At 40.3% G+C, this 13,026-nt stretch overlaps 2 protein-coding genes across 2 annotated transcripts in view; both read right to left on the bottom strand.

Moving 5' to 3' along the window:
* The window catches only part of LOC129711863 (60S ribosomal protein L35), a 204,872-nt gene that overhangs the window by 141,241 nt on the left and 50,605 nt on the right, over positions 1 to 13,026 (bottom strand). The window lies entirely within an intron of this gene.
* Positions 1 to 13,026, bottom strand: part of scai (suppressor of cancer cell invasion) — a 91,274-nt gene that overhangs the window by 44,489 nt on the left and 33,759 nt on the right. Inside the window, exon 2 of the mRNA XM_055659835.1 lies at positions 3,284 to 3,420. Coding sequence (XP_055515810.1) covers positions 3,284 to 3,393 — 110 coding nt within the window. The 5' untranslated portion in view covers positions 3,394 to 3,420. The remainder of the gene's footprint in view (positions 1 to 3,283; positions 3,421 to 13,026) is intronic.

Below are 13,026 nucleotides of genomic sequence, written 5' to 3'. Positions count from 1 at the left end.
ACAATCTTTTATATTCATTAATATATTTACAACAGCTCTCATCATCCTTGCACCTAACAAATACTGTCCCATCTAAACCTCAGGCCTAGTCAGTCCCAGTTAGTTTTGGGGAAATTAGTCATCCAGACATCAACCTTTTAATTTTCCCCCAAATTTTCACATATTTCCATGTTCCTGTCTCCCACTTGCAATTAAGAGGCCTAATGGATAACCATGCAGTATATTTTATATATCTCAAAAACTGTGCTGAGGTATTTAAAGGCACATACAGACTCGGGCAATTCCTCAATGTTATGCCATCAACCTCACTAAAGCTTTGGATTAGATCAGTTATATGGGATGTGGAATATTTTTCTCAAATTCAGCTGCCCATAGACATTTAGCACCATTTTGCGACCCCTTCATGATGATGATGTGCAAGCAATGACCATAACACACATGGCTACAGAGGAGCCCATTTCAGTGGACTAACAAACAAGGCTGCCTCTGTCATCTGACATTTTCTGGCTGCAACGTTGCACCTCACTTTCAATAAACGTCCACTGGAAGCAGAGCTAATCTTCAGAACTTATGAGAAACTATCAAACCTACAGCCACTACACTCCAGAACCAGTATAGAATAGTATATCAAACCTACAGCCACTACACTCCAGAACCAGGCACCAGTTTGCTTTATGCAGGCAATGTTTGCTTTTGCTTGGACCAAACTCCCAGCCACCACAGATTTATTCAATGAAAATGGGCCTTGCCCTCAACATCCACAAAAAAAAGTCCTCTACCTGCCATACAACATACCCTTCTGATAATAAATTTATAGCAAGGTCCTGATGTATCTGGATAACTTCCTATATTTCAGGAGCAATCTGACAGCAAAAAAAAAAGGTATTGAAGATGAAATTTGCAAACTTTGCCACTGCCTTCATTGTGCCAGCACATCCTTTGAACAACTGTGGCAAAGGGTCATTGAAAATGAAGACCACAGATCCTTCTAATGCTTATTGCTCCACCAGACAGCAGTCATCTCTGCCCTGCAGTATACTTCTGAGCCTTGGACTAATTGGTGCAAGAACATTATAAGTGTTGATGGTGCCAATGCTGTCTCAGCAAAATTCCACAAATTCACCAGACAGTCTTCACAATCACACCAAAATCCCTTGGACTCAGGCAATAATTAAACCCCATTGTCTTCACTGCGCCGGTCACATAGATCAGAGGTTTGATACCAAACGGCCAATCCCAGACACTCAATCTGAACTCTGTCACAGGAAGATTACCAGGCAAACAAGGCTAGGATTCAAAGACATATTTAAGCCTTCTTGGGGAAAAATATTACAACACCCCCGATTCTTGGAAGTCCCAGGCCCACGACTGCTCAAATTAGAGGCGTTTGAGACAGCGTTGAGAACCTTGTGTTTATGCATCAGAAACAGATAGATGCCCAGCATAGGTGGGAGGGGGAGAACACCACCTCACACTCTACCCACCATGTCCCGCACCTCCTGTCCCATTTGTAGCCATTCCCACATTGCCATCACAAGTGATTCAAAGTCTACATGTCCAGAGTGGTAGAAAATCCTTATCAGTCCTGACCAGCAGCCATAATAAAATTACATCCAAATATTTGAACATTTTGAAGTGTTGAAGCTATTAAGACAAAGCACGATTCCCTACCACATTTGCTCTTCTCCCATCAACTACCCTCCCACCATTCCATTATTTCAAACCCGTCATATTTCTCAAACAGAAATAATTCCAACCTTTCTTTTTAGTATTCTAATACTAAATTTGATCTACAGAGACACTGATTGACAACTTCAGCAAATGATTCACTGATTTTGATAAACTCCAGGAGGAACTATTTACTTGTGGAATAAAGGATTTATTTCAAAATATAGTTGAAATATGTAAGGCAGAGCCAACTCCAAATATATTCAAAGCTTCTCTGTAAGTTACCCTTAAATATAATTTATATAAATATCATTGTTTGAGTAGTCACACATTACAGTTTATGTTTTATTTATCAATGTTTTACATTGCATGCAGTAACAAGGCTAGTCAGTAGGAGGGTAAAGGGTATAGCAATACTTTACATCAGGAGGCGTCTCAAGGCAATGCTCTCTTCATTTTGTGTGCTTTAATTGACTGCGGTTATCATTAAGCTAGCGCTATAGCCGATCTGAAATTTGCCTTTCAAGATGAATTACAATAACACGCCCTCACCTCATTTTACTGCAGTTTCCTATTATTTATAAGAAATATATACAAATTTCCCAGCTGTTTGGTTAAAATTTTAGACTGTAAAAAAATGTATTTATGGCGCCCAAGGAAGAAAGATTAGGAAGGAATCACCAAATGTCTAGTTATACCAGCCGAATGTAAAACTGACACAAGATGCAAAGAGGAAACAAGGGAATGAATTCCAGTGCCTGGGGTTCAGGTAAGAAAATGCAGATATTGATATGTTATAAAGGGTCACAAAACCTCAGGAGAACCAAGGCAATTGAGGGCTGATTAAATATTTAGGAAGCAGAGAATTTGAGGATGTGAATCTAGAATAACTGCAATCTTCAGGTGCACTTTTTGGGCATCAAAAATACATGAAGTATGCTGAATTAAGGCAACCAGCACCAGCTGAATTGCAAGATTTGCCAACATCTGCCTTTTTTAATGTAAAATGTGATTCACTTTACCATATTCATTGACAGTCAATATCAAACTTTTTACATATTTAGGCATCACAAATGCAATTAATTCTGCACCATTCATTGTCATCGCAATTCCTAATTGCATCTGCTTCATTAAACTTTATGTGAACCAGTTTTAGCAAAATGTTCTAATATCTAGCAAGAGATGTGCATTCAATTAAATCTATATTATTGTTACACCACATATTTCCTTTCATTAAATTTAGAAACTAAGTAGAGGGAACATCATTTTGAGATTAGAACACCCTTCATATCAGCAGTTTTCTCTCTTCGTACATTTCAATATATAGATTTCTTCTAGAAATTATTTTTATATGAATGAAATCACCAAACTGGCATGTGTATCTATGAAAGAGTGACAATGTGAGGAAATTCATCTAAACATTATTGAAGCCGTATCTTTACAGCAGACAAGCATTAAAGGCAAATAGGATAACGCTGATACAGCACAATGAACAAAATATACAATCAACTGCAATTTTTTCCTGGAATTTTTTTTTTAAAGAGATAACAAATCTTTAACCAAAGGAAAACAACCATTGGAAGTTGAAAGCGAAACCACCAGATTTAAGACTGACCTGAGGCCATTGAAGAGCTGTTTAGATTTATCGAGTAGGTAACAAAAATCAGTAACAGTCTTCCTCTCTCCCAATGGAATATCATCATCTGTTCCCCCTCCTGCTGTCATGGCTCCTTCCAGATTCAATGCTGAAAACTAACAACAAAGTTTCAATTAAGAGATTGAAATGCAAGTTTAGTCACTTACAATTGTGCCTGCACATGGCGCAGCCGGTGGGGGCAGCATAGTAGGGCAGCTGGTAAAGCTGTTGCCGCACAATGCCAGAGACCCGGGTTTGATCCCGACCTTGGGTGCCGTCTCTGTGGAGTTTGCACGTGGCCTGAAACTACGTGGGTTTCCTCTGAGTGCTCCAGTTTCCTCCCATATCCTAAAGACGTGTGGGTTTGTAGGTTAATTGGTCCTCTATAAATTGCCCCTGGTGTGTAGGGAGTGAATTAAATTTGAGATAACATCGAACACGTGTGAATAGGTGATCGATGGTTGGCGTGGACTGGTGGGCCAAAGGGCCCGTTTCAATGCTGTGTTTTTCCAATTCAAATGCATGAACTTAAACGCGAGTACTGAAGTCTCCATGAAAAAGTACACCACTAGCAGTAGAATTGAAGCAATACATTCAAAATGAAAAAAAATACTCTTGTAGACACACATATTAATTAGAAAAACATTTAGAATTCCTAGTAAGGTATCCATTTTCTGAATCTCATTCAAATAAAATAATTAGCAGCCATTATATGTACAAAAGTTTACATCGTACAAAAACCATGAATCTTTTTGTTCTATTTCCTCCATTTAATCTGAGCTCCATATGGCATGTTAAAATAGTTAAAATCGTTGAATATTTTTCATGAACTAGCTCTCACGAACATGGTTTAAGAAAGAACTGCAGATGCTGGAATAATCGAAGGTAGACAAAAATGCTGGAAATACTCAGCGGGTGAGGCAGCATCTATGAAGCGAAGGAATAGGTGACGTTTCGGGTCGAGACCCTTCTTCAGACCCGAAACATCACCTCAGGAACAAGGTGGTCACTAATAAATCCAAAAGGAAAATTCGAAATTTACTCCCTCAGTCATAGTGGAACTTACTTCAGCTGGATACAGTTGGTCGGATACTTAGATGCTTTCAAAAGAAAATTACACATTCATGATGACTGGCATATCAAAACATTCTATATATGAAATACTTTTTCAAGAATAGCCAATGTTGTAACAAATGAAATAAGGCAGCAGACTTACAAAAACTGCAGCAAGCAAGAACAGACAATAATCAAATAATCTGTTTTAGGGATTTTAAATTAAGGGACTGGTCAGCATACAAGGGACAGATTCCCTGTTCTTTCCCAGAATTCTATCATGGGATCTTTTTAGGATTGAGCTGGCAGCAGCTGTTTAACGTCTTATTTGAAAATGCTTTTACCCAGTGTGCAACATGTTTTGCATGGGTCCTCACCCTTAACGATACTTTAGAACACAACTTCAATACAAAACCTTACATCTCAGAACAAAAAATTCTACTTACTGAGAAGTGAAGAAAACAGGACTAGAAAGACACGTTGAAAAGGGCTAAAATGAGGAGAATGGAATGAATGGAAGGATACTTGCATTCAGCACATGCATTAACATGAGCCAAACTGCCCATTTCTGCACCTTTCATTCCTTGTAATTCTTAAAGGAAAGCAATCATGATTTATTTTACTCGCATCCTGCCTTGTGATGTCTTCAACACATCATTTCAAGGCTGCATAGCTGATGTGCAAATCAAGAGTGGGAGATAACACATAATCTACTTTTTTTTTTGCACCAGCACTGCAAAATGAGCTAATAATGCCAGTTAATTTTATTTTAACCAGTCGGATTGATAATGAGATAGAATATCTCTGAATATAAATGCCAATATAACTATTTTTGAATATATGGAAATAATTTTTAATTTTATCAATACATAAATATTTTATTAACACTTCTACAATGTTAAGCTAAACAACAAAATGATAAATTATGCATTAAAAAAAAGCGCTAAAAAGCCGTTATAGAATGTGTGTTTATTAAAGGTCAATATACAGTTTAATAAATCATTTCTTTCTCACAAATGTCAACATGACTGCATAGCAAGGTCACAATATTGCAGTCTCTAAGAGCCAGCTGACAAATTACATCAAAATCATATTAATCTTGAACAAGTTGCCTAGTATTTTTTAAATATACAGTTACTTTTGAAAATAATTACTCTTAAGGGCCTGTCCCACTTACGCAATTTTTTTGGCGACTAAAGACAACTAGGCTGTCGCCACATGGTCATGGGGTGACGCCTATATGGTTGTGAGTAGTCGCCCAAAGGGTCGTACCTTTTTCTGATCGCCGCTGGGTGCCAACAAGTCGCCGAAAAATAAAACTGCGTAAGTGGGACAGGTCCTTTAGGCTTTAAGATGACACTTTCGGTGAAAGGAGTTTAAAAGTCTGAACAGTTATTAACCCAAAGTCAGAATCCACCAGATAAAAAAAAACTAAAAGAGTCGTAGAAACCCAGAATAATTCTTAAACAAACGAGATCTGCTGTTGTATTATTTTGGAATGAATAACTGGGACAACCAAACAACCACAAGTTTGATCAGTAGCCTGCACTAAGTTAATGGATTACTGAGACTCCATCATTTATCTTTAACATTTCAAAATTTAAGGGGTGGGGGAGCTAAATACCATCAAGTTTTATCTCTCTACACTATACTCTTGCAATAAGATTACCTAGATAAATGATGGACAGGGAATGCTCCAGCAAAATCATGCTCTGTTGACTTGTTGGTTTAAAAATCCAACTTCCTGAAATGATTGTCGAATCGGAAAAGCTAAGCAAGTCAAGGAGTTGTAAAATGAGAAGGATACACATATTTTTAAAATCTTAGCGTTGCATCAATGTTTAGCAATCTCGGACTAATCTCAGCTATTTTTGGTTTAGAGAAACAGGCCCTTTGGGCCACTGAGTCTACACCAACCATTGAGCATCCAAACACTAGTTCCACGTTACCCCACTTTCATATCCTACATGGTAAGGGCAATTTATAGAGGCAAAATTAACCTACAAACCTGCACTTCTTTGGAACGTAGTAGGAAACCAGAGCACCCAGACAAAACCCATGCAGTCTCAGGGAAAGCATGTAAACTCCATAGACGGCACCTGCAGTTAGAATCAAACCCGGGGTCTCTGGCGTTGTGAGGCAACAGCTCTACCGTTACACCACTACACCCTACTGCTGTCAGAGTTTTAAGATCTGAACACACACTCCAGTGCAACGAGCACATTAATATTGGAAATGCCATCTTCTGCATTAGATGATATTAGATGCCATTGCCTTCAAGTAGCTGCTGACGGCCCCAAGGGAATATTAGATGCAAAGTGGCCACCTGTGCCCCAGCTAATGTTATTCTACAGTTAGCATTTAAATTTGACTATATTGTCATTATTACGCTGCCATTTGAGAGAAAGTACTGTGCACAAAGTTGGAACTGTAAGTACATTTTGACTTTAAAATACTCTGGAATGTCCTGAGAGTGAATTGACAAGCGCCATGGAAATAAAAATCTTTTCTGTTCTTTTCGAACTGAAGATTGGGCGAAATAATGAACTGTTGCAGTTTCTCCTCCGTCTGATAGATGGCCATCAAAGTGAAGTGATATAATTGTGCTGGGTAATTCCAGGTTAAAAACCAGAAAGGCTACTGGAGAGGAACAATCCAAAAACACAATCAAACTCAATTTAATGCACGTACTGTCCGATAACTTGGAATTTTGCACTGAAGTTGCACAGGCCCTTATTTAAGGCACATTTAAAGTGTGGCGAGCTCAGCTTTGTGTGTGCACGGCAGGGACAGGAGGGCATCTGGAGGGCAGCAAAAAATAACATGCTTTCGGGTTTGTAAAATGCAACAACAGGTCAAGAAATAAGGCATTATCTTTTCATAATGTCGTCGTCTTCTTCGGCAGCCCCTGGTTACCATGGACAACTTATTTCCATTACAAATTCGAGAATTATGAGGTGGTTACTGAAGCCCATATGGCAACTTCAGGTGGGCATAGGTGGGCCACGTGGAAGTTGATAGGTGAGATAGGTGGGCCACGTGGAGGTTGATAGGTTAGATAGTTGGTTTGTAAGATGGTCTGTTGTCCGTGCATGGCCTCGGTAAGCTCCCAATGCACAAGCTCAATACCATTCTGCATGTTCCTTTTCCAGTATGAGCAACCATAGGTCAGCAATACCCAGGAGTCATGGGGTATTTGCATTTCTCCAGGGCACTTTGAGCACAACCTTTACTCCTTCCCACTCTCCCCAAGATAGAGCTTGGACTAAAGAGTGACGACCCAACAAGTCTGAATGAGTGCATCTTGACCTTCAACAATGGGAGAGGACATTGACATCAGTTTGCTTGCTCTTCCAGTCAACTTGGAGGAGTTTGGAGACAGCGTTGGAGGCTCCAGAGGTTTAGCAAGCAATCTATGGTTCTCAGGTTTTGTGAACCTTTCTTGTCAGAGGTTGATGTGGTGCAGCAAGGAAAGACAGGTAGAAGGGTCTATGTCTCAGTGTTCAGTCATCCTTTCCTATGTTTCATTGGGAAAGTTGACGATGGCTTGCACATTTGCCTCAGAGTGCACAAAAGCAGCAAGCTACGTCTGCATTCTGCTGCTCGAATGCAGAGTTTGACTAACCTTGCTTCTGGAGCAAAGCTACCATCGGTCAAAAGCTTCCTAGGAAGTGTAGGCTTTCAGCAATGGCTGCCTCGCCAACAGTCTCTGTCCTTTCCTTCTTTGTTGTTTGTTTGTATGTGTTGAATGTATGCTTTTAGTGTTCTTGACCTTTTTTTATATGAGGGGGAGGGGTTGGGGGAAACTTTTTCTAATCTCTTACCTTGACGGAGATGTGATTTTTTTTCCATATCGTATCTCCGTCCGCACTGCAGCCTAACATCAAGGAGTTGGTGTCCTTTGCTGGAGACCGACTACGTGAGCTCCACCGCAGGAGCTTGCAGACTTAACATCACGGAGCTCGTGGTCTCTGGTTAGAGACCGACTTCGGGAACATCAAGCTGTAGGTGCTTCGATCGCCCCAACGTGGAAGCTTTGACCGCCCCGACGTGGGAACTTCGACCGCCGGCTGCGGGAGCTTCAATCGTCCGACTGCGGATGGTTTGACTGCCCCGACCGCGGGAGAATAAAAGAGGAAGAAGATGGACTTTATTGCCTTCCGTCACAGTGAGGAACATGGGGAATCCACTGTGGTAGATGTTTATGTTAACTTTTATGTAGTTGTGTGTCTTGTTGCTTTTTTTTTAGTATGGCTGTATGGCAATTCGAATTTCACTGTACCTTAATTGGTACATTTGACAATAAACCAACCTTGAAACCTTGAAGTTTCTAAAATAAGAGAAAGACAATCTCTCTGGGTCATTAAACAAAACAGGGGCCACAGGTTAGGTATAATGCCAGGAAGTATTTATTTTCAGACGGATTCACTGACCTTTGGAATAGATTATCAAAATAAGTGGCAAGTATCAATTTACTATTGTCCTTCCAGAATTGAAGGCAGCTCTAGAAAATCAAGGACAATGAGTTACAAGGCAGTACAAGCAAGGCTTCTTAAGATTACTTTCTCAACACTCATGAGGAATTTCTCCAATCTTTCCGTTCATACCACAAACACATTTCATCTCATCAATGGACAGATTATTGCTGTAGTATAAAAAAAAAGAACTAGTCTTGCGAGTCATAGGTTCCATTAGATCTGCAATGACATATTGTTACTAATTTTCCTGCTACCGTATTCTTTTGCAATATCAGACCAGCTACCACCGCAAACACTTCAGTCAAGGTGAATCCTGCTCAATAATCCCCATATGATCACCGAAGCTTCAATAAAATATTTAAATCAATCATTTTACTCCCCCATATTGAAACTAGTCTCGACTTACATTGCAGAGTATCAAAAGAAACTCAGAATTCCACAGGTGTAAAGAGAGGAGGGAGTATGTATGAGAGTATGAATGCGTGTAAAGAAAGGTGCTTAATATAATGTTATATATAATTTTAATGTGGTAGATAACAAAATATCAGTTAGCAGCTCCCTTTATTCAAGAATTTAGAATTCAAGAATCTGGAGGAGAAATGTGGGTTAAAAGGTGGATGCAAATTAAACAATGCTTTTCCCCCCAATTTTTCCACCCATATATTTTTGTGCAATGCAACAGGAGGAAAATCCACTGATTTGGTCATTGCAAAACTGAAACATAGGTAATCAATTCAAAACAATCACCCAGTACCAATTGTGAATGCTGAAAATCTGAAATCAAAATCAAAAAAGGTTTCGATAATGGGCCATCGACGTGAAACATTAATTCTTTCACTTTCCTGCTGCCTGTCCCAGAGATTTTCCAACATTTTCTGTTTTATTAAGCTATTTAATCATTTTGTTCCATCCCAGTCAGAAGGAACAGTTTAACTGTGGTAAAATGACAGGCGAGAAATTGGCAAACAAACAGTAAGAGAATACAAAGTGAAGTTAAATGAAAAACAATGAAAAATGTAGCAATATGGAAGAGAGTAAACAATATCCGACTGGTGAAGGGGTAAATCAATCTGGCATAACTTTTGGATACACCACAGTGGAGCACCTGCTTGTTAGCAAGGATGAGTATGTAATAAACTCAGCCTTTTTTTTACCAGCACCACTGCTCACTTGGAAATAATTGTATCATTGTGCGAGACAGGATGTGTATTTCAGCACCAATTTCCTTAATGCATGCTTTTTATAGCAATCAATACAAATATAACTAGAGACTGCAGCTTTCTTTTATTTGATTGCGTTCATTGCAGCTGTCATATATTCCTTCTGACCAATACAGAACAGAAAATTGGGTGCGCAGTGGCGCAGAGGTAGAGTTGTTGCCTTACAACGCCAGAGAACCGGTTTAATTCCTGACTACGGGTGCTGTCTGTATGGAGTTTACATGTTCTCCCTGTGACCTTGCCCGTTTTCTCCAAATCCTTCGGTTTACTCACACATTCCAAAGACGTGTGGGTCTGTATGTTAATTGGCTTCTGTAAATTGTCCCAAGTGTAGGATCCAACTAGCGTATGGGTTGATTGTTGGTCGGTACACACTCGGTGGGCCGCAGGGCTCGTTTCCAAGCTGTATCTCTAAACTAACCAAACATTAACAAAATGCTTGATGGTTTTCCCCTGGACCTGGTGCAATTTGCTTTCTATAAGTGTATAAGGTAGAAACAATGGTAATGGAAAGGAATATAGTTATTCGGAGGCCACTATGAATATATGGAAACATCTAAAATTATTAAAGGATTGGACAGGCTCGATGCAGCAAAAATGTTCTCGATGTTGGGGGAGTCAAGAACCAGGGGTCACAGTTTAAGGAAAAGGGGTAGGCCATTTAGGACTGAGATGAGGAAAACCTTTTCACCCAGAGAGTTATGAATCTGTGGAATTCTCTGCCACGTAGGCAGTGGAGGCCAGTTCACTGGATGTTTTCAAGAGAGAGCTAGATTTAGCTCTTGGGTCTAGCGGAATCAAGGGATATGAGGAAAAAGCAGGAACGGGGTATTGATTTTTGATGATCAGCCATGATCATATTGAATGGCTGTGCTGGCTCGAAGGGCCGAATGGACTATTCCTGCATCTATTTTTCTATAGGCCACCTTATAAACCGTTCACCTGTCTAACCTGTAATCTGTCTTGTTAAGAATAAGTATCAGATAAGGATTGTTAACTATTACATCAATTCCTTTTGGGTAGCCCCTCTGAACCAATGCTGACTTGCTTCCATTCCAATTCCAAAGATAAAAGAAGGTCATTGTGGAAACTACAGACTGTGCCACAGGTGGGACAGGCAGTGCATCACTGAACAGGCTGGTCGACATTTTAAAATGTGATGTGCTCCTTCAGTCATTTATGCTCATTCCACACTGTGAAGCAATGGGAATTTGGTACATTGGAGGTGTCTTGGAAAATATGCTTGACTCCTTTCTTCTGTCTGCCTGGTAATCCCTTGTGCAGGCAGAGCTAGCAACAGGATTTTGCTAAGAGAATCTGCAATATCAGATTTAGGAGTCTGATTTTGCATGCAAACATCATACTACCATGGCACAGTGGCACAGCGGTAGAGCTGCTGCCTCACAACACCAAAGAAGCGGTTTTGATATTGACTACGGGTGCTGTCTGTACGCTGTATTGAGTTTGTACGCTCTCCCCGTCACCACGTGGGTTTCTCAGAGATCTCTGGTTTCCTTCCACATTCCAAAAACGTACAGGTTTGTAGGTTAATTGGCTTCTGTAAATTGTCCCTAGTGTGTAGGATAGTACTAGTGTATGGTGTGATCGCGGTCAGCGCCATCAAGGTGGGCCGAATGGCCTGCTTCCATGCTGTATCTCTAAAGACGAACGTCTAAAAGTGTTCATCTGCCCAAGGAGATGACCCAAGCGTAACTAGGGCCTCAAATACTGTAGCCCATATCAACATGTTGACATTTGTTCCACTGAATTGAGCATTTTGGGGACAGTGTCCTGACAAGTTTGGTCATGGCAGTCTAGGTCTCAAGATCAGGGCATTGGTGATGCTGCTGCACTGTAGACACTACTCTGAACAAAGTTTGAAGTCATGATCTACAAAAAATAAATGTTCTCAGTTGCATAAAATCTGTGCTGGTGTTTTAAACATGTAAAGGATTTCTTCGAAGTCTTCCTTTGCAGAAGGTAGCTCTGGGTTTATGCCAAATGCCCCACATTTTTCAGGGTATTCCCATGTGCCTTTACAGTCTGGCAGCAGAGTTGTGGTGCAGGGTCAGACTGGTAGACGACCATTCTCTTGAGAGTTCAAGTGATTTTCCCCTCCCAAAGAAATGAACAATGAATTTACATAATTTAAAGGTTAGTTCTTTGGACTGAAGTACATTGGATAATAACATCAAGGCATCATTATACAGAGTATTCTCAGTGAAAATTCAAGATGACTTTTAATGTAACATATGCTGAATTGTCATGTGTGAGGATTAAACCCCATAATACAAAGTTATACAGCCCGGAAGCAGGCCCTTAGGCCCAATTTCTGTTTTTCACCCATCTGACCTAGTCTCATTTGCCAGTGTTTGGCCCATATCCCACTAAATATTTCTTATCCATGTAGCTGTCCAAATGCCTTTTAAATGTTGTTTTTGTACTTGCCACAACTACTTTCTCTAGCAACTCATCCATATAGGCACCACTCTCTGTTAAAGAAGTTGCTCCTCACTACATCTTTCCTCTCTCAACTTAAACCTATACCCTCTAGTTGTTGAACAAGACTATGTACATCATCTTATGTACATCTATGCCCCTCAGGGTATTATACCCTGTAAGACCAGCCCTCAGTCTCTTTCAGTCTCTAACAGTGGCACAGCACTAGCGTTACTGCCTTAAAGCACCAGAGACCCATGTTCGAGCTTGACTCCGGGTGCTGCCTGCAAGGAGTTTGTACATTCTCCCCAAGACCTACGTGTGTTTTCTACAGGAAGCTCCGGTTTCCTCTCATACTCCAAAGATGTACAGGTTTGTGGGCTAATTGGCTTGGCATAAATGTAAATTGTCCCTAGTGTGTGTGTGGAATGGTGTTTGTGTGTGGGGATCACTAGTTGGCGCAGACGTGGTGGGCCGAAGGGCCTGTTTCCGCACTGTATCTCTAAACTAAACGGAATTAGGTCCTAATCTT

Source organism: Leucoraja erinacea, chromosome 31, assembly GCF_028641065.1.
Source record: "Leucoraja erinacea ecotype New England chromosome 31, Leri_hhj_1, whole genome shotgun sequence".
NCBI lineage: Eukaryota > Metazoa > Chordata > Chondrichthyes > Rajiformes > Rajidae > Leucoraja > Leucoraja erinaceus.
This window is presented reverse-complemented; position numbering and strand designations above follow the sequence as displayed.